Source organism: Tasmannia lanceolata, unplaced genomic scaffold (genome assembly GCF_043159265.1).
Source record: "Tasmannia lanceolata isolate RefF3 unplaced genomic scaffold, GAP_Taslan_0.1 ptg000008l, whole genome shotgun sequence".
Lineage (NCBI taxonomy): Eukaryota > Viridiplantae > Streptophyta > Magnoliopsida > Canellales > Winteraceae > Tasmannia > Tasmannia lanceolata.
In genome coordinates, this window is record NW_027518685.1 from 33,888,925 (window position 1) to 33,908,039 (window position 19,115).

The 19,115-nt window shown below is 44.1% G+C and overlaps 3 protein-coding genes and 2 pseudogenes across 3 annotated transcripts; 2 read left to right on the forward strand and 3 right to left on the reverse strand.

Moving 5' to 3' along the window:
• Nucleotides 1-1,499: 1,499 nt before the first annotated feature.
• LOC143882899 (zeatin O-glucosyltransferase-like) lies at nt 1,500-2,909 on the reverse strand. Its single transcript, XM_077386284.1, has one exon. It carries the CDS (start codon nt 2,907-2,909, stop codon nt 1,500-1,502), a length of 1,410 nt encoding a protein of 469 aa, XP_077242399.1.
• Nucleotides 2,910-5,958: 3,049 nt separating this feature from the next.
• LOC143885254 (zeatin O-glucosyltransferase-like) lies at nt 5,959-7,564 on the forward strand. Its single transcript, XM_077389331.1, has one exon. The coding sequence runs from the start codon at nt 6,131-6,133 to the stop codon at nt 7,499-7,501; it is 1,371 nt and encodes a 456-aa protein (XP_077245446.1). The 5' UTR covers nt 5,959-6,130; the 3' UTR covers nt 7,502-7,564.
• A 1,645-nt stretch (nt 7,565-9,209) lies between these two features.
• Nucleotides 9,210-10,881, reverse strand: LOC143882901 (zeatin O-glucosyltransferase-like; annotated as a pseudogene).
• A 3,040-nt stretch (nt 10,882-13,921) lies between these two features.
• Nucleotides 13,922-15,825, forward strand: LOC143885256 (zeatin O-glucosyltransferase-like). The gene has a single exon (XM_077389333.1). It carries the CDS (start codon nt 14,063-14,065, stop codon nt 15,473-15,475), a length of 1,413 nt encoding a protein of 470 aa, XP_077245448.1. The 5' UTR covers nt 13,922-14,062; the 3' UTR covers nt 15,476-15,825.
• A 1,351-nt stretch (nt 15,826-17,176) lies between these two features.
• On the reverse strand, nt 17,177-18,848 carry LOC143882902 (zeatin O-glucosyltransferase-like; annotated as a pseudogene).
• Nucleotides 18,849-19,115: the final 267 nt, after the last annotated feature.

Here is a 19,115-nt window from a genome sequence, read left to right on the forward strand (position 1 = left end):
GAAGTGGACCGCACAGTAGTTTTCGGAAAATAATTGGCATTGTGCACACAGCATATAAAAACTGCTAAAAGAAAAGATTAAAGAATTAGCAATTTGTATCTTTCAAAGTCTCCATGATCTCTGCATGCCTTCTTTAGCTCTTCAAGATCTGAACCAATGGTGATCTGCTCCGATAAAGAAGCTTGTTTGCTAGTGGCACCTCGTATCCCGGTCTGGTGAAATAATTTGGTAGGGATGGACAACTGCCCATAGTGGCTGCTCGATCGAGGCCAACGGGTCATTACCTCTATATAAGAGATTGTCAACCCACGAATTGATGAGATAGCAAGAGCAGATTGATTGATGGATCTGGATATTCTCCATCAAGCCATGAAAAAAATCAACAAAAGATAGACGTCAAGCAATACGTGGAGTCACTCTAACAAGCAAGATGAAGGCATCAGATTAACGAAATCATTTTTGAATTTCAGAAGACGATTCAATCACTCACCCAACATAAAGGAACTATTCATACGTTGATGTATACCTAAGCTGCTACTGTTGAGCCAGCCCTGAGTCAAGATAAGGTTTCATGCCCTAATACCATGTCACATTTAATAAAATACATTTTTAAAAAAATGGGGCAAATTTATCATTACCCTTTTTTTTAAAAACACTTTGAAAACGGGATTCGGCTTGGAAAATAAAAACGAGACTGAAACTACGGTTGGTTTGACCATTTTAAATATGTAAAAAATTGCAAATGGGGGACATTAAAATATGAGAAGTGCCAATGGGGGACACAGTTTTGAAACATTGTTAGAGAGGGAAAAAATTGGGCTATCAAGTCTCTAAAAGGGGTTTATCAAACTCTCAAAAGGGGGTTATCAACCCTCTTTAACAATTTTTCAACCGTGTGTTCCCGTTGGCAATTCTCGTATTTCGATGTCTCCCATCGGCAATTACTTCCTTCTTTTTATTGCTTTCATAGGGATTTGAGCTCCACCCATTTGTCTTTTGGTGGACGTGGTTCCACTTGTTAATGCCTGTTTTTCTTTCCAAAACGGGATTCCGTCTTCCTAGCTCCGCTCGAACTTTATTTTGTAAGACTACGTGGCCACGCGAGCCTAACGACCTCTTGAAACTGCCTTCTAAAGCCGAATAGAGAAGTACACTGTAATGGCATGCTATTAATGAAATTGAAACAAGTAGAGATATTAATTCCCAATTGAAGCAGCAAATAGATTTTTCTTCATCAATGAATTAATACATAGTAGTGAATGTTCTTCTCTTCATCTTCTTGGTCAATAAAAAGGGAACTCGTGATTGGGTCATGTGTATGAGGGTATTCGTCGGGGTTGGATGAGGGTACTATCGCCATTGTAGGCCACTTATTTACCAAGTGATAGTTCCGTTTTGAAGTGTTTTCCAATGACAGACAATATCCCTGCTATTTCAAAGAAAGAAAACAAAGTGGATGGAAATTCAATCGTTTCTAGAAAAAGACAAATACAATTTCCCTATCTGGAAATATGGGCAATGAAAGACTCCAGATCCTCTCTTGAACTTCCACCTTCTGACCACGCCTCACGAATGGCCCCACCCAACTCCTCCGCCCTGCTTCTCATTTCCTTCCCTTCCTCCGTCCCCATCAACCTTCTTACCCCGACTTCCACGTCAGCGGACCCCACAATCTCCTCTCGCCGGGCCCACTCCCTCACCTGGACACCGATCTTCAAATACTCCGTGACCAGCACTGCATTCAACGGCTGATCCGAGTGCATCGGCCACGTGGCAAGTGGGACCCCAAAGCTCATACTCTCCATGCAAGAATTCCAACCACAGTGGCTCAAAAACCCTCCAATAGATTGGTGGGCCAAGATCTCAAGCTGTGGGGCCCAATCTCTCACAACCATCCCCACCCCATTCAAACCCAACTCATAATTCTCAGGCAGTTTATATTTTTCAATTTTCTTCACATCATTCTCTCTTGCAAAAATGTCTCCTCTATCCGCTTCCCTCAACACCCAAATAAACGTTTGCTCGCTCTGTTTCAATCCCATTGCAAGCTCGTAAATCTGCTCTTCGGTTAAAGATGAATTGCTCCCAAATGAAACATATAACACCGATCTCGGTGGTTGCTTGTCTAGCCACTCTAAACACTCGTGTCGCCCTCTCGAACCTCCATGACCGTCGATACTTATTGGATTTAATGGCCCCACCACCCATGGCCTCAATTGTCTCTTCCCGTTGCTCGGTAGTTTAGTCAAGAGATCGAGAAACTCACCTTCGACAACTTGGCACGAGTTATAGAGATGACCCGCATCATACTTCAACATCTCCTTCTGCGAGCTCTTGAAATCTGCGAATTGATCGGTAAAACATCCTTCCAGAGAGATAGCTGGTAAGATTGGTAATTTTAGCTCTTTGTTTGAGCTCCTGATTAAGTCCATCTTCCTGAAGGAGGAGGCAAAGGCGGATATGCAATGAAAGGCGTAGGCCTCCGCATTTGGGTGGGCCGTGGATTCTTCGGCGGCGAATGACATGAGACCGTCGTGGATGACGGCGACTCGACGGGCTGTGGAGCAGGGGGAGCGGAGGAGGGCGGAGAAGGGCTGGCGGAGGTGTAAAACGGCAGCGTCTAAGGCGGGTTGGAGGTGGGCCGGGAACTTGTTTCGGGATTTAGGGTCCGGAGTTGGGACCGGGAAGGGAGGGAGAGGGAGGTCATGGAAGTGGATGTTGGAGATGGTGAATGGGTCCCATCCTTGGATTCTGGTTTTAGCTTGGCGGTTGTGGGTGGCGGAGGTGGCGAAGTGCACCGGTACGCCACGGGAGGATATGAGAAGGGAGAAGTGGCTCAGGTGACCTTGTGCCGGTAGTGGGACCATTATGATGGCTACTGTGACTGTTTCTCTAACGGGATGTTCCATTGAGATGGAAGGAGATTTTGTTACGACTTCGAACTTAGGTTTAGCATTTTATAGGGGTTTTAGCCTTTTCAGTCGTGATTGTGTTTTTGGGGCTAAAACATTTGGAGATGATAAATTCGTACCCACTTTAGGATGATTCACACCACTTATAACATGAATTGTGGCAGACGTTTTCGTGGTTAAAACTTGGAAGCTGGTAAATTCGCACTCCCGGTAGGATGATTCACACGGCTTATAACGTGAATTGTGGCGGACTTTTAACGCTTTTTGACGTCAAATCACTTTAGAAAGGGTGTGAATTTTTCATCAACCTAAAACTTCCGTGTGGAAGGAGCATTCCTCTCTTTTTTTTAATGACAAAATTTATATAAATAAAATTTATATGTTGGACGACGGCGCATGGATGTGTAGACCAAAATGGCTATGGGACCCACAGCTGATCCAAACCACTCATTTGTTGGGTCCTAACCCAGATAGGGGTGCTCCAAACATATTGTCCGTTCGATGATTCTAACCCTCCAATTTGTGGAGCAATCTGTGGAAATCTAAAGTCTAGCAAGATTTTTTGGGCACACCTTATCCAGGTCAGTACCCAACAAATAATGGTTTAAATCACCCAAACAATGTGCGGCCCACTGTATTTTTGGGCACGGCCATGCGTTGTAGTCCACCGTATAATTTCTCATATATCGGCAAAGAAAGAGATCCGGAAAGCAACTTACATGAAAGGAGCATTCCACCTTTTAAAAGCTTTGAAGATATAAAGGTGGTACTACGGATGTACAACCCTTGATATTTGATCCAACGGCAGCTTCTCAATAAGTGAACTGCCGTTGGATCAAATTTCAAGCAGCTTCTCCAAAAGTGAACTAGTTGGATCAAAGATCAAGGATGGGATGTTGAGTGTCTTTGTACGTCCACTCATCATATAATTTCTCCAGTGTTTACACCAATTTCTCTGATGAAAAATTAGGGCAAAGTGTTGGTGCGGACTGCTTGTACTATCATTTTATTGGTCCCAATGTAGTAGCTCAAATGCCGCATATTTTTGGGGAAGGGGTTTTCGCAAAAGAAGGCTGCTTCATTTCAAAAACAGATTTCTTGTTTGACAATTTACAAAGGGTACTGTTATCCGCTCTACTATACTTTGATGAAGGCATCACCCACTTTGTTGCTCTACTATACTTTGATGAAGCCATCACCCACTCTGTTAAAGGGAAGGTGTTTCCAGAATTCACATCAAATTTTCGAAATTGCCAGTGGATGATCGTTGTGTTGGCGTTTTATTTAGTGCGGCCCACATTGGGAATCACACATAAGGTGGACGCACATATTCTTATTGAAAACTTATGTACTTAGAGTTGTATTTGCAAAGGGAGTTCAGGGATAAATCCTAAGTGTTTTGAAACTCTAAACACTAGGGTATTTGAAGTGTGGAAGGACACAAATTGGCTTGTACCAAAATCTATAAATATGGTTGCGTGTGATGGGAACAATACTCATACGTTACAGCAGAAGTTCCATCATAAAGAGGGTTCCTAAACTGAGAGAAAAATTGTGCCTGCGATTCCATAAATCGAGCCCTAAGGTCTAGATGATCTCTCTTCTCTTGTTTGTGTGGCGCAGTGGAAATCGTGTTCGTGTTCCCAGTTTGCCAAAGCTAGAGGAATTCGTGATCTTCGATTCTAATCGCCGTGGTCGGAGATAAGTTCCGCAATAATTTTGAATTAAATAAAGTCTAACCGTTGGTATCAGAGCAGCCTTCGGGCTGTGGCGATTGATCAAGTTATAATCAATTCATTTTGAACAAAAGATTCGAATCAATTTTATTCATTCGTCCTTTCTGTTTAAATCGAAATTAGATTTATTAAGAAGTCGACGGGTGGATAATATAAGATCAATTTGAATCATAAAGGAAGAGATTCTGGGACAAATAAGAGATTTTCAGTTCGGCAATGGTGAAAACGCCATTAAAGAAAGGGTGGAAAATCAATTTTTTGGTGTTTTTGGACAATTCTGTTCTGCTAAAACCGTCGGCGGTATAATCATTAATCTGATGGCATGGGTGGAAAGATGATCATTCCGTGGTTCTAATGCCATTGACAGAGATCAGATCGGACGTCAGGATTGCCAGCGACGGCTGTCCAAAAATCGCACCAGAAACTAGAAGTTGCAGGCTTTATTATTAAAATAATTGGGGAAGAAAAGATGTGCGTTAAGCACTGTGCGGGCCTCATGATGACGCAGTGGTTTCGTCTTCTTCTCGAGATTTCATTTGTGCTGAAATTTGAGCCCATAAATTTGAGATTTTGCAAAAGTCCCGAACACAGCGGTACTGGTTTCAGAACAAAATGAGACATGTAGGTTGCTTTTCTGCGAATCTCCACTTTTCTTGGGCACTAGATATTCCAACTTTTCTTGAGTTTAGGATCATAAATAGAAAAAGTCTTAAACTGTACCCTAAAGCTTTTCGGTGTTTCGGACGCAGTGGTATAATTTTCAGAACAATCCTAGATCAGTATGTTGTTGTTCTCTTTATTCCCACTATAAAAGAGCTTTGGATTTTGTCCCTAGGTTTGGGAAACACTCCCAAATCTTAATAGAATGTTATCAATATCCTAACGTACTATGTGTATCATTTTCGGACCGATTGGATTAATGGATTTCAATTTTGAAGAGGTCGCATGAGACCAGCCGCCTCTTGAATGAAGACAACAGCTTTGCTGGTCTGACCAGCCGCCTCATGAATGAAGAGAACAGCTTTTGTCTCCATTCAATAGATGTCTGGTCTCGCGAGATGTCTTCTGCGGTGGACGCTAGCAATTCCCTTAATAAATTTCTCAAAAGAGAAATGCTCTGCGTCCACACATACGAACGAAACTTGGCTCAGGTCGAGGTCTGAGGAACTTTCCTCGGACTCCTTGCTAACAGTCTAACAACAAAGGGTGTGGAAATATCAATTGCTTCTGAATATAAAAAGTAAGCATGGAATTGATATTTGCACACCCCCTCACTCTTTGATATAGGGGTACGAAGAAAGTTCCTCAGACGCCGACCTGGGCCAAGTTTTGCTCCACACATACAGATTACTATCCTTCCATGGCGGCTATCCACCACCTAAAACCACTATAAAATGCTAAAAATAGAGTCGTAGTAGTAGCAAAATCTCCTCCCTTCTCAATGGAAAATCCCCTACAGAATCAGTCTCGGTGGCTGTAGTGATGGTTCCTTTCCCAGCACAAGGCCACCTGAACCAGCTCCTCCACTTCTCCCGTCTCATAGCCTCCAGCAGCATACCGGTGCACTTCGCGACCTCCGCCACCCACAACCGCCAAGCCCAAATCAGAGTCCAGGGATGGGACCCACTCACCATCTCCAACATCTACTTCCATGACCTCCCTCTCCCTCCCTTCCCGGTTCCACCACCGGACCCTCATGCCCGAAACAAGTTCCCGGCCCACCTCCAGTCCTCCTTAGAAGCCGCCGTATTACACCTCCGCCAACCCTTCGCAGCCCTCCTCCGCTCCCTCTGCTCCACAGCCCATCGGATCGCCATCATCTACGATGATCTAATGGCATTCCCAGCCCAAGAATCTGTGGCCCACCCTAACGCCGAGGCATATGCCTTCCACTGCCCTTCCGCATTCTCCTCATTCTTCATGAACATGGAGTTACTCGGTCGACCAGTTGAGGAAGAGCTAAAATTACCAATCTTACCTCCTTTCTCGCTCGAAGGGTGTTTTACTGATCAATTCATGGATTTCGTAAGCTCGCAGGGTGAGATGTTGAGGGATGATGCGGGTGATCTCTATAACACTTGTCGAATGGTGGAAGGTGAGTTTGTGGATCTCTTGAGCAAGCTACCGATCCCAGGGAAGACAGAATTGAGACCATGGGCGGTGGGGCCATTAAATCCGATAGTTATCGACAGTCATGGAGGTTCGAGAGGGCGACACGATTGCTTAGAGTGGCTAGACAAACAACCACCGAGATCGGTACTATATGTTTCGTTTGGGAGCAATTCATCTTTAACTGAGGAGGAGATATATGAGCTGGGAATGAGACTGAAACAAAGTGAGAAAAGGTTTATTTGGGTGCTAAGGGAAGCAGATAGAGGAGACATATTTGGAGAAGAGAATAATTTGAAGAATTATACACTGCCTGATAATTTTGAGTTGGGTTTGAAAGGGGTGGGGATGGTGGTGAGAGATTGGGCCCCACAGTTGGAAATCTTGGCCCACCAATCTACAGGAGGGTTTTTGAGCCACTGTGGTTGGAATTCTTGCTTGGAGAGTATGAGCTTTGGGGTCCCACTGGCCACGTGGCCGATGCACTCGGATCAACCGTTGAATGCGATGCTGATCACGGAGTATTTGAAGATGGGTGTACCGGTTAGGGAGTGGGCCCGGCGGGAGGAGATTGTGGGGTCGGGTGACGTGGAAGTAGGGGTGAGGAGGTTGATGGAGAGCGAGGAAGGGAAGGAAATGAGGAGGAGGGCGGAGGAGTTGCGTGGGGTCATCCGTGATGCGTGGTCCAAAGGTGGGAGTTCTAGGAAGGATCTGGATTCCTTCATTGCACATATTTCCAGATAAGGGAAATGATATTCCCACTCCTGTTTGTCTTTTAGTCTTCAGAGAATAAAGATTTAAAGACCATGTTGGAAAATGGAAATGCTGGATGGATGATGTCTATTCTCACGCATGCGTAAGAGACGGATATGATAAATCCGTTCAATTTCTTAAAATTTAACTAACCTACTAATATTGGAACTATCATATTTTGATGATTGCACCAACTTATCTTCTCTTTTATTGTTAAATGCTTCAATCCCCAAAGAAGCTGTTAGGAAGCCGATTTAAAAGGAAAGGACAACGTGAGTTAGTGGAATTATCAAAACATGGCAATGCCAACATCAGTATCTTTCAATTTACTTTCGTTTGGAGAGAAAATGATATGTGTTTGCCTTTTATAAAAAAGATAAGATGCTTCTGTCCTAAAACTCCTATGGAGGTGAACGGCTTGGATCATCCTATCCTATGAAGTGGACCGCACAGTAGTTTTCGGAAAATAATTGGCATTGCGCACACTGCATATAAAAACTGCTAAAAGAAAAGATTAAAGAATTAGCAATTTGTATCTTTCAAAGTCTCCATGATCTCTGCATGCCTTCTTTAGCTCTTCAAGATCTGAACCAATGGTGATCTGCTCCGATAAAGAAGCTTGTTTGCTAGTGGCACCTCGTATCCCGGTCTGGTGAAATAATTTGGTAGGGATGGACAACTGCCCATAGTGGCTGCTCGATCGAGGCCAACGGGTCATTACCTCTATATAAGAGATTGTCAACCCACGAATTGATGAGATAGCAAGAGCAGATTGATTGATGGATCTGGATATTCTCCATCAAGCCATGAAAAAAATCAACAAAAGATAGACGTCAAGCAATACGTGGAGTCACTCTAACAAGCAAGATGAAGGCATCAGATTAACGAAATCATTCTTGAATTTCAGAAGACGGTTCAATCACTCACCCAACATAAAGGAACTATTCATACGTTGATGTGTATACCTAAGCTGCTACTGTTGAGCCAGCCCTGAGTCAAGATAAGGTTTCATGCCCTAATACCATGTCACATTTAATAAAATACATTTTTTAAAAAATGGGGCAAATTTATCATTACCCTTTTTTTTTAAAACACTTTGAAAACGGGATTCCGTTTGGAAAATAAAAACGAGACTGAAACTACGGTTGGTTTGACCATTTTAAATATGTAAAAAATTGCAAATGGGGGACATTAAAATATGAGAAGTGCCAATGGGGGACACAGTTTTGAAACATTGTTAGAGAGGGAAAAAATGGGGCTATCAAGTCTCTAAAAGGGGTTTATCAAACTCTCAAAAGGGGTTATCAACCCTCTTTAACAATTTTTCAACCGTGTGTTCCCGTTGGCAATTCTCGTATTTTGATGTCTCCCATCGGCAATTACTTCCTTCTTTTTATTGCTTTCATAGGGATTTGAGCTCCACACATTTGTCTTTTGGTGGGCGTGGTTCCACTTGTTAATGCCCGTTTTTCTTTCCAAAACGGGATTCCGTCTTCCTAGCTCCGCTCGAACTTTATTTTGTGAGACTACGTGGCCACGCGAGCCTAACGACCTCTTGAAACTGCCTTCTAAAGCCGAATAGAGAAGTACACTGTAATGGCATGCTATTAATGAAATTGAAACAAGTAGAGATATTAATTCCCAATTGAAGCAGCAAATAGATTTTTCTTCATCAATGAATTAATACATAGTAGTGAATGTTCTTCTCTTCATCTTCTTGGTCAATAAAAAGGGAACTCGTGATTGGGTCCTGTGTATGAGTATGAGAAGACAAGAAAGAGGACGGTATTCGTCGGGTTTGGATGAGGGTACTATCGCCATTGTAGGCCACTTATTTACCAAGTGATAGTTCCGTTTTGGAAGTGTTTTCCAATGACAAACAATATCCCTGCTACTTCAAAGAAAGAAAACAAAGTGGATGGAAATTCAATCGTTTCTAGAAAAAGACAAATACAATTTCCCTATCTGGAAATATGGGCAATGAAAGACTCCAGATCCTCTCTTGAACTTCCACCTTCTGACCACGCCTCACGAATGGCCCCACCCAACTCCTCCGCCCTGCTTCTCATTTCCTTCCCTTCCTCCGTCCCCATCAACCTTCTCACCCCGACTTCCACGTCAGCGGACCCCACAATCTACTCTCGCCGGGCCCACTCCCTCACCTGGACACCGATCTTCAAATACTCCGTGACCAGCACTGCATTCAACGGCTGATCCGAGTGCATCGGCCACGTGGCAAGTGGGACCCCAAAGCTCATACTCTCCATGCAAGAATTCCAACCACAGTGGCTCAAAAACCCTCCAATAGATTGGTGGGCCAAGATCTCAAGCTGTGGGGCCCAATCTCTCACAACCATCCCCACCCCATTCAAACCCAACTCATAATTCTCAGGCAGTTTATATTTTTCAATTTTCTTCACATCATTCTCTCTTGCAAAAATGTCTCCTCTATCCGCTTCCCTCAACACCCAAATAAACGTTTGCTCGCTCTGTTTCAATCCCATTGCAAGCTCGTAAATCTGCTCTTCGATTAAAGATGAATTGCTCCCAAATGAAACATATAGCACCGATCTCGGTGGTTGCTTGTCTAGCCACTCTAAACACTCGTGTCGCCCTCTCGAACCTCCATGACCGTCGATACTTATTGGATTCAATGGCCCCACCACCCATGGCCTCAATTGTCTCTTCCCGTTGCTCGGTAGTTTAGTCAAGAGATCGAGAAACTCACCTTCGACAACTTGGCACGAGTTATAGAGATGACCCGCATCATACTTCAACATCTCCTTCTGCGAGCTCTTGAAATCTGCGAATTGATCGGTAAAACATCCTTCCAGAGAGATAGCTGGTAAGATTGGTAATTTTAGCTCTTTGTTTGAGCTCCTGATTAAGTCCATCTTCCTGAAGGAGGAGGCAAAGGCGGATATGCAATGAAAGGCGTAGGCCTCCGCATTTGGGTGGGCCGTGGATTCTTCGGTGGCGAATGACATGAGACCGTCGTGGATGACGGCGACTCGACGGGCTGTGGAGCAGGGGGAGCGGAGGAGGGCGGAGAAGGGCTGGCGGAGGTGTAAAACGGCAGCGTCTAAGGCGGGTTGGAGGTGGGCCGGGAACTTGTTTCGGGATTTAGGGTCCGGAGTTGGGACCGGGAAGGGAGGGAGAGGGAGGTCATGGAAGTGGATGTTGGAGATGGTGAATGGGTCCCATCCTTGGATTCTGGTTTTAGCGTGGCGGTTGTGGGTGGCGGAGGTGGCGAAGTGCACCGGTACGCCACGGGAGGATATGAGAAGGGAGAAGTGGCTCAGGTGACCTTGTGCCGGTAGTGGGACCATTATGATGGCTACTGTGACTGTTTCTCTAACGGGATGTTCCATTGAGATGGAAGGAGATTTTGTTACTACTTCGAACTTAGGTTTAGCATTTTATAGGGGTTTTCGCCTTTTCAGTCGTGATTGTGTTTTTGGGCTAAAACTTTTGGAGATGATAAATTCGTACCCACTTTAGGATGATTCACGCCACTTATAACATGAATTGTGGCAGACGTTTTCGTGGTTAAAACTTGGAAGCTGGTAAATTCGCACTCCCGGTTGGATGATTCACACGGCTTATGACGTGAATTGTGGCGGACTTTTAACGCTTTTTGACGTCAAATCACTTTAGAAAGGGTGTGAATTTTTCATCAACCTAAAACTTCCGTGTGGAAGGAGCATTCCTCTCTTTTTTTTAATGACAAAATTTATATAAATAAAATTTATATGTTGGACGACGGCGCATGGATGTGTAGACCAAAATGGCTATGGGACCCACAGCTGATCCAAACCACTCATTTGTTGGGTCCTAACCCAGATAGGGGTGCTCCAAACATATTGTCCGTTCGATGATTCTAACCCTCCAATTTGTGGAGCAATCTGTGGAAATCTAAAGTCTAGCAAGATTTTTTGGGCACACCTTATCCAGGTCAGTACCCAACAAATAATGGTTTAAATCACCCAAACAATGTGCGGCCCACTGTATTTTTGGGCACGGCCATGCGTTGTATTCCACCGTATAATTTCTCATATATCGGCAAAGAAAGAGATCCGGAAAGCAACTTACACGAAGGAGCATTCCACCTTTTAAACGCTTTGAAGATATAAAGGTGGTACTATGGATGTACAACCCTTGATATTTGATCCAACGGCAGCTTCTCAATAAGTGAACTGCCGTTGGATCAAATTTCAAGCAGCTTCTCCAAAAGTGAACTACTGTTGGATCAAAGATCAAGGATGGGATGTTGAGTGTCTTTGTACGTCCACTCATCATATAATTTCTCCAGTGTTTACACCAATTTCTCTGATGAAAAATTAGGGCAAAGTGTTGGTGCGGACTGCTTGTAGTATCATTTTATTGGTCCCAATGTAGTAGCTCAAATGCCGCATATTTTTGGGGAAGGGGTTTTCGCAAAAGAAGGCTGCTTCATTTCAAAAACAAATTTCTTGTTTGACAATTTACAAAGGATACTGTTATCCGCTCTACTATACTTTGATGAAGGCATCACCCACTTTGTTGCTCTACTATACTTTGATGAAGGCATCACTCACTCTGTTAAAGGGAAGGTGTTTCCAGAATTCACATCAAATTTTCGAAATTGCCAGTGGATGATCGTTGTGTTGGCGTTTTATTTAGTGCGGCCCACATTGGGAATCACACATAAGGTGGACGCACATATTCTTATTGAAAACTTATGTACTTAGAGTTGTATTTGCAAAGGGAGTTCAGGGATAAATCCTAAGTGTTTTGAAACTCTAAACACTAGGGTATTTGAAGTGTGGAAGGACACAAATTGGCTTGTACCAAAATCTATAAATATGGTTGCGTGTGATGGGAACAATACTCATACGTTACAGCAGAAGTTCCATAATAAAGAGGGTTCCTAAACTGAGAGAAAAATTGTGCCTGCGATTCCATAAATCGAGCCCTAAGGTCTAGATGATCTCTCTTCTCTTGTTTGTGTGGCGCAGTGGAAATCGTGTTCGTGTTCGCAGTTTGCCAAAGCTAGAGGAATTCGTGATCTTCGATTCTAATCGCCGTGGTCGGAGATAAGTTCCGCAATAATTTTGAATTAAATAAAGTCTAACCGTTGGTATCAGAGCAGCCTTCGGGCTGTGGCGATTGATCAAGTTATAATCAATTCATTTTGAACAAAAGATTCGAATCAATTTTATTCATTCGTCCTTTCTGTTTAAATCGAAATTAGATTTATTAAGAAGTCGACGGGTGGATAATATAAGATCAATTTGAATCATAAAGGAAGAGATTCTGGGACAAATAAGAGATTTTCAGTTCGGCAATGGTGAAAACGCCATTAAAGAAAGGGTGGAAAATCAATTTTTTGGTGTTTTTGGACAATTCTGTTCTGCTAAAACCGTCGGCGGTATAATCATTAATCTGATGGCATGGGTGGAAAGATGATCATTTCGTGGTTCTAACGCCATTGACAGAGATCAGATCGGACGTCAGGATTGCCAGCGACGGCTGTCCAAAAATCGCACCAGAAACTAGAAGTTGCAGGCTTTATTATTAAAATAATTGGGGAAGAAGAGATGTGCGTTAAGCACTGTGCGGGCCTCATGATGACGCAGTGGTTTCGTCTTCTTCTCGAGATTTCATTTGTGCTGAAATTTGAGCCCATAAATTTGAGATTTTGCAAAAGTCCCGAACACAGCGGTACTGGTTTCAGAACAAAATGAGACATGTAGGTTGCTTTTCTGCGAATCTCCACTTTTCTTGGGCACTAGATATTCCAACTTTTCTTGAGTTTAGGATCATAAATAAAAAAAGTCTTAAACTGTACCCTAAAGCTTTTCGGTGTTACGGACGCAGTGGTATAATTTTCAGAACAATCCTAGATCAATATGTTGTTGTTCTCTTTATTCCCACTATAAAAGAGCTTTGGATTTTGTCCCTAGGGTTTGGGAAACACTCCCAAATCTTAATAGAATGTTATCAATATCCTAACGTACTATGTGTATCATTTTCGGACCGATTGGATTAATGGATTTCAATTTTGAAGAGGTCGCATGAGACCAGCCGCCTCTTGAATGAAGACAACAGCTTTGCTGGTCTGACCAGCCGCCTCATGAATGAAGAGAACAGCTTTTGTCTCCATTCAATAGATGTCTGGTCTCGCGAGATGTCTTCTGCGGTGGACGCTAGCAATTCCCTTAATAAATTTCTCAAAAGAGAAATGCTCTGCGTCCACACATACGAACGAAACTTGGCTCAGGTCGAGGTCTGAGGAACTATCCTCGGACTCCTTGCTAACAGTCTAACAACAAAGGGTGTGGAAATATCAATTACTTCTGAATATAAAAAGTAAGCATGGAATTGATATTTGCACACCCCCTCACTCTTTGATATAGGGGTACGAAGAAAGTTCCTCAGACGCCGACCTGGGCCAAGTTTTGCTCCACACATACAGATTACTATCCTTCCATGGCGGCTATCCACCACCTAAAACCACTATAAAATGCTAAAAATAGAGTCGTAGTAGTAGCAAAATCTCCTCCCTTCTCAATGGAAAATCCCCTTACAGAATCAGTCTCGGTGGCTGTAGTGATGGTTCCTTTCCCAGCACAAGGCCACCTGAACCAGCTCCTCCACTTCTCCCGTCTCATAGCCTCCCGCAGCATACCGGTGCACTTCGCGACCTCCGCCACCCACAACCGCCAAGCCCAAATCAGAGTCCAGGGATGGGACCCACTCACCATCTCCAACATCTACTTCCATGACCTCCCTCTCCCTCCCTTCCCTGTTCCACCACCGGACCCTCATGCCCGAAACAAGTTCCCGGCCCACCTCCAGTCCTCCTTAGAAGCCGCCGTATTACACCTCCGCCAACCCTTCGCAGCCCTCCTCCGCTCCCTCTGCTCCACAGCCCATCGGATCGCCATCATCTACGATGATCTAATGGCATTCCCAGCCCAAGAATCTGTGGCCCACCCTAACGCCGAGGCATATGCCTTCCACTGCCCTTCCGCATTCTCCTCATTCTTCATGAACATGGAGTTACTCGGTCGACCAATTGAGGAAGAGCTAAAATTACCAATCTTACCTCCTTTCTCGCTCGAAGGGTGTTTTACTGATCAATTCATGGATTTCGTAAGCTCGCAGGGTGAGATGTTGAGGGATGATGCGGGTGATCTCTATAACACTTGTCGAATGGTGGAAGGTGAGTTTGTGGATCTCTTGAGCAAGCTACCGATCCCAGGGAAGACAGAATTGAGACCATGGGCGGTGGGGCCATTAAATCCGATAGTTATCGACAGTCATGGAGGTTCGAGAGGGCGACACGATTGCTTAGAGTGGCTAGACAAACAACCACCGAGATCGGTACTATATGTTTCGTTTGGGAGCAATTCATCTTTAACTGAGGAGGAGATATATGAGCTGGGAATGGGACTGAAACAAAGTGAGCAAAGGTTTATTTGGGTGCTGAGGGAAGCAGATAGAGGAGACATATTTGGAGAAGAGAATAATTTGAAGAATTATACACTGCCTGATAATTTTGAGTTGGGTTTGAAAGGGGTGGGGATGGTGGTGAGAGATTGGGCCCCACAGTTGGAAATCTTGGCCCACCAATCTACAGGAGGGTTTTTGAGCCACTGTGGTTGGAATTCTTGCTTGGAGAGTATGAGCTTTGGGGTCCCACTGGCCACGTGGCCGATGCACTCGGATCAACCGTTGAATGCGATGCTGATCACGGAGTATTTGAAGATGGGTGTACCGGTTAGGGAGTGGGCCCGGCGGGAGGAGATTGTGGGGTCGGGTGACGTGGAAGTAGGGGTGAGGAGGTTGATGGAGAGCGAGGAAGGGAAGGAAATGAGGAGGAGGGCGGAGGAGTTGCGTGGGGTCATCCGTGATGCGTGGTCCAAAGGTGGGAGTTCTAGGAAGGATCTGGATTCCTTCATTGCACATATTTCCAGATAAGGGAAATGATATTCCCACTCCTGTTTGTCTTTTAGTCTTCAGAGAATAAAGATTTAAAGACCATGTTGGAAATGCTGGATGGATGATGTCTATTCTCACGCATGCGTAAGAGACGGATATGATAAATCCGTTCAATTTCTTAAAATTTAACTAACCTACTAATATTGGAACTATCATATTTTGATGATTGCACCAACTTATCTTCTCTTTTATTGTTAAATGCTTCAATCCCCAAAGAAGCTGTTAGGAAGCCGATTTAAAAGGAAAGGACAACGTGAGTTAGTGGAATTATCAAAACATGGCAATGCCAACATCAGTATCTTTCAATTTACTTTCGTTTGGAGAGAAAATGATATGTGTTTGCCTTTTATAAAAAAGATAAGATGCTTCTGTCCTAAAACTCCTATGGAGGTGAACGGCTTGGATCATCCTATCCTATGAAGTGGACCGCACAGTAGTTTTCGGAAAATAATTGGCATTGCGCACACTGCATATAAAAACTGCTAAAAGAAAAGATTAAAGAATTAGCAATTTGTATCTTTCAAAGTCTCCATGATCTCTGCATGCCTTCTTTAGCTCTTCAAGATCTGAACCAATGGTGATCTGCTCCGATAAAGAAGCTTGTTTGCTAGTGGCACCTCGTATCCCGGTCTGGTGAAATAATTTGGTAGGGATGGACAACTGCCCATAGTGGCTGCTCGATCGAGGCCAACGGGTCATTACCTCTATATAAGAGATTGTCAACCCACGAATTGATGAGATAGCAAGAGCAGATTGATTGATGGATCTGGATATTCTCCATCAAGCCATGAAAAAAATCAACAAAAGATAGACGTCAAGCAATACGTGGAGTCACTCTAACAAGCAAGATGAAGGCATCAGATTAACGAAATCATTCTTGAATTTCAGAAGACGGTTCAATCACTCACCCAACATAAAGGAACTATTCATACGTTGATGTGTATACCTAAGCTGCTACTGTTGAGCCAGCCCTGAGTCAAGATAAGGTTTCATGCCCTAATACCATGTCACATTTAATAAAATACATTTTTTAAAAAATGGGGCAAATTTATCATTACCCTTTTTTTTTAAAACACTTTGAAAACGGGATTCCGTTTGGAAAATAAAAACGAGACTGAAACTACGGTTGGTTTGACCATTTTAAATATGTAAAAAATTGCAAATGGGGGACATTAAAATATGAGAAGTGCCAATGGGGGACACAGTTTTGAAACATTGTTAGAGAGGGAAAAAATGGGGCTATCAAGTCTCTAAAAGGGGTTTATCAAACTCTCAAAAGGGGTTATCAACCCTCTTTAACAATTTTTCAACCGTGTGTTCCCGTTGGCAATTCTCGTATTTTGATGTCTCCCATCGGCAATTACTTCCTTCTTTTTATTGCTTTCATAGGGATTTGAGCTCCACACATTTGTCTTTTGGTGGGCGTGGTTCCACTTGTTAATGCCCGTTTTTCTTTCCAAAACGGGATTCCGTCTTCCTAGCTCCGCTCGAACTTTATTTTGTGAGACTACGTGGCCACGCGAGCCTAACGACCTCTTGAAACTGCCTTCTAAAGCCGAATAGAGAAGTACACTGTAATGGCATGCTATTAATGAAATTGAAACAAGTAGAGATATTAATTCCCAATTGAAGCAGCAAATAGATTTTTCTTCATCAATGAATTAATACATAGTAGTGAATGTTCTTCTCTTCATCTTCTTGGTCAATAAAAAGGGAACTCGTGATTGGGTCCTGTGTATGAGTATGAGAAGACAAGAAAGAGGACGGTATTCGTCGGGTTTGGATGAGGGTACTATCGCCATTGTAGGCCACTTATTTACCAAGTGATAGTTCCGTTTTGGAAGTGTTTTCCAATGACAAACAATATCCCTGCTACTTCAAAGAAAGAAAACAAAGTGGATGGAAATTCAATCGTTTCTAGAAAAAGACAAATACAATTTCCCTATCTGGAAATATGGGCAATGAAAGACTCCAGATCCTCTCTTGAACTTCCACCTTCTGACCACGCCTCACGAATGGCCCCACCCAACTCCTCCGCCCTGCTTCTCATTTCCTTCCCTTCCTCCGTCCCCATCAACCTTCTCACCCCGACTTCCACGTCAGCGGACCCCACAATCTACTCTCGCCGGGCCCACTCCCTCACCTGGACACCGATCTTCAAATACTCCGTGACCAGCACTGCATTCAACGGCTGATCCGAGTGCATCGGCCACGTGGCAAGTGGGACCCCAAAGCTCATACTCTCCATGCAAGAATTCCAACCACAGTGGCTCAAAAACCCTCCAATAGATTGGTGGGCCAAGATCTCAAGCTGTGGGGCCCAATCTCTCACAACCATCCCCACCCCATTCAAACCCAACTCATAATTCTCAGGCAGTTTATATTTTTCAATTTTCTTCACATCATTCTCTCTTGCAAAAATGTCTCCTCTATCCGCTTCCCTCAACACCCAAATAAACGTTTGCTCGCTCTGTTTCAATCCCATTGCAAGCTCGTAAATCTGCTCTTCGATTAAAGATGAATTGCTCCCAAATGAAACATATAGCACCGATCTCGGTGGTTGCTTGTCTAGCCACTCTAAACACTCGTGTCGCCCTCTCGAACCTCCATGACCGTCGATACTTATTGGATTCAATGGCCCCACCACCCATGGCCTCAATTGTCTCTTCCCGTTGCTCGGTAGTTTAGTCAAGAGATCGAGAAACTCACCTTCGACAACTTGGCACGAGTTATAGAGATGACCCGCATCATACTTCAACATCTCCTTCTGCGAGCTCTTGAAATCTGCGAATTGATCGGTAAAACATCCTTCCAGAGAGATAGCTGGTAAGATTGGTAATTTTAGCTCTTTGTTTGAGCTCCTGATTAAGTCCATCTTCCTGAAGGAGGAGGCAAAGGCGGATATGCAATGAAAGGCGTAGGCCTCCGCATTTGGGTGGGCCGTGGATTCTTCGGTGGCGAATGACATGAGACCGTCGTGGATGACGGCGACTCGACGGGCTGTGGAGCAGGGGGAGCGGAGGAGGGCGGAGAAGGGCTGGCGGAGGTGTAAAACGGCAGCGTCTAAGGCGGGTTGGAGGTGGGCCGGGAACTTGTTTCGGGATTTAGGGTCCGGAGTTGGGACCGGGAAGGGAGGGAGAGGGAGGTCATGGAAGTGGATGTTGGAGATGGTGAATGGGTCCCATCCTTGGATTCTGGTTTTAGCGTGGCGGTTGTGGGTGGCGGAGGTGGCGAAGTGCACCGGTACGCCACGGGAGGATATGAGAAGGGAGAAGTGGCTCAGGTGACCTTGTGCCGGTAGTGGGACCATTATGATGGCTACTGTGACTGTTTCTCTAACGGGATGTTCCATTGAGATGGAAGGAGATTTTGTTACTACTTCGAACTTAGGTTTAGCATTTTATAGGGGTTTTCGCCTTTTCAGTCGTGATTGTGTTTTTGGGCTAAAACTTTTGGAGATGATAAATTCGTACCCACTTTAGGATGATTCACGCCACTTATAACATGAATTGTGGCAGACGTTTTCGTGGTTAAAACTTGGAAGCTGGTAAATTCGCACTCCCGGTTGGATGATTCACACGGCTTATGACGTGAATTGTGGCGGACTTTTAACGCTTTT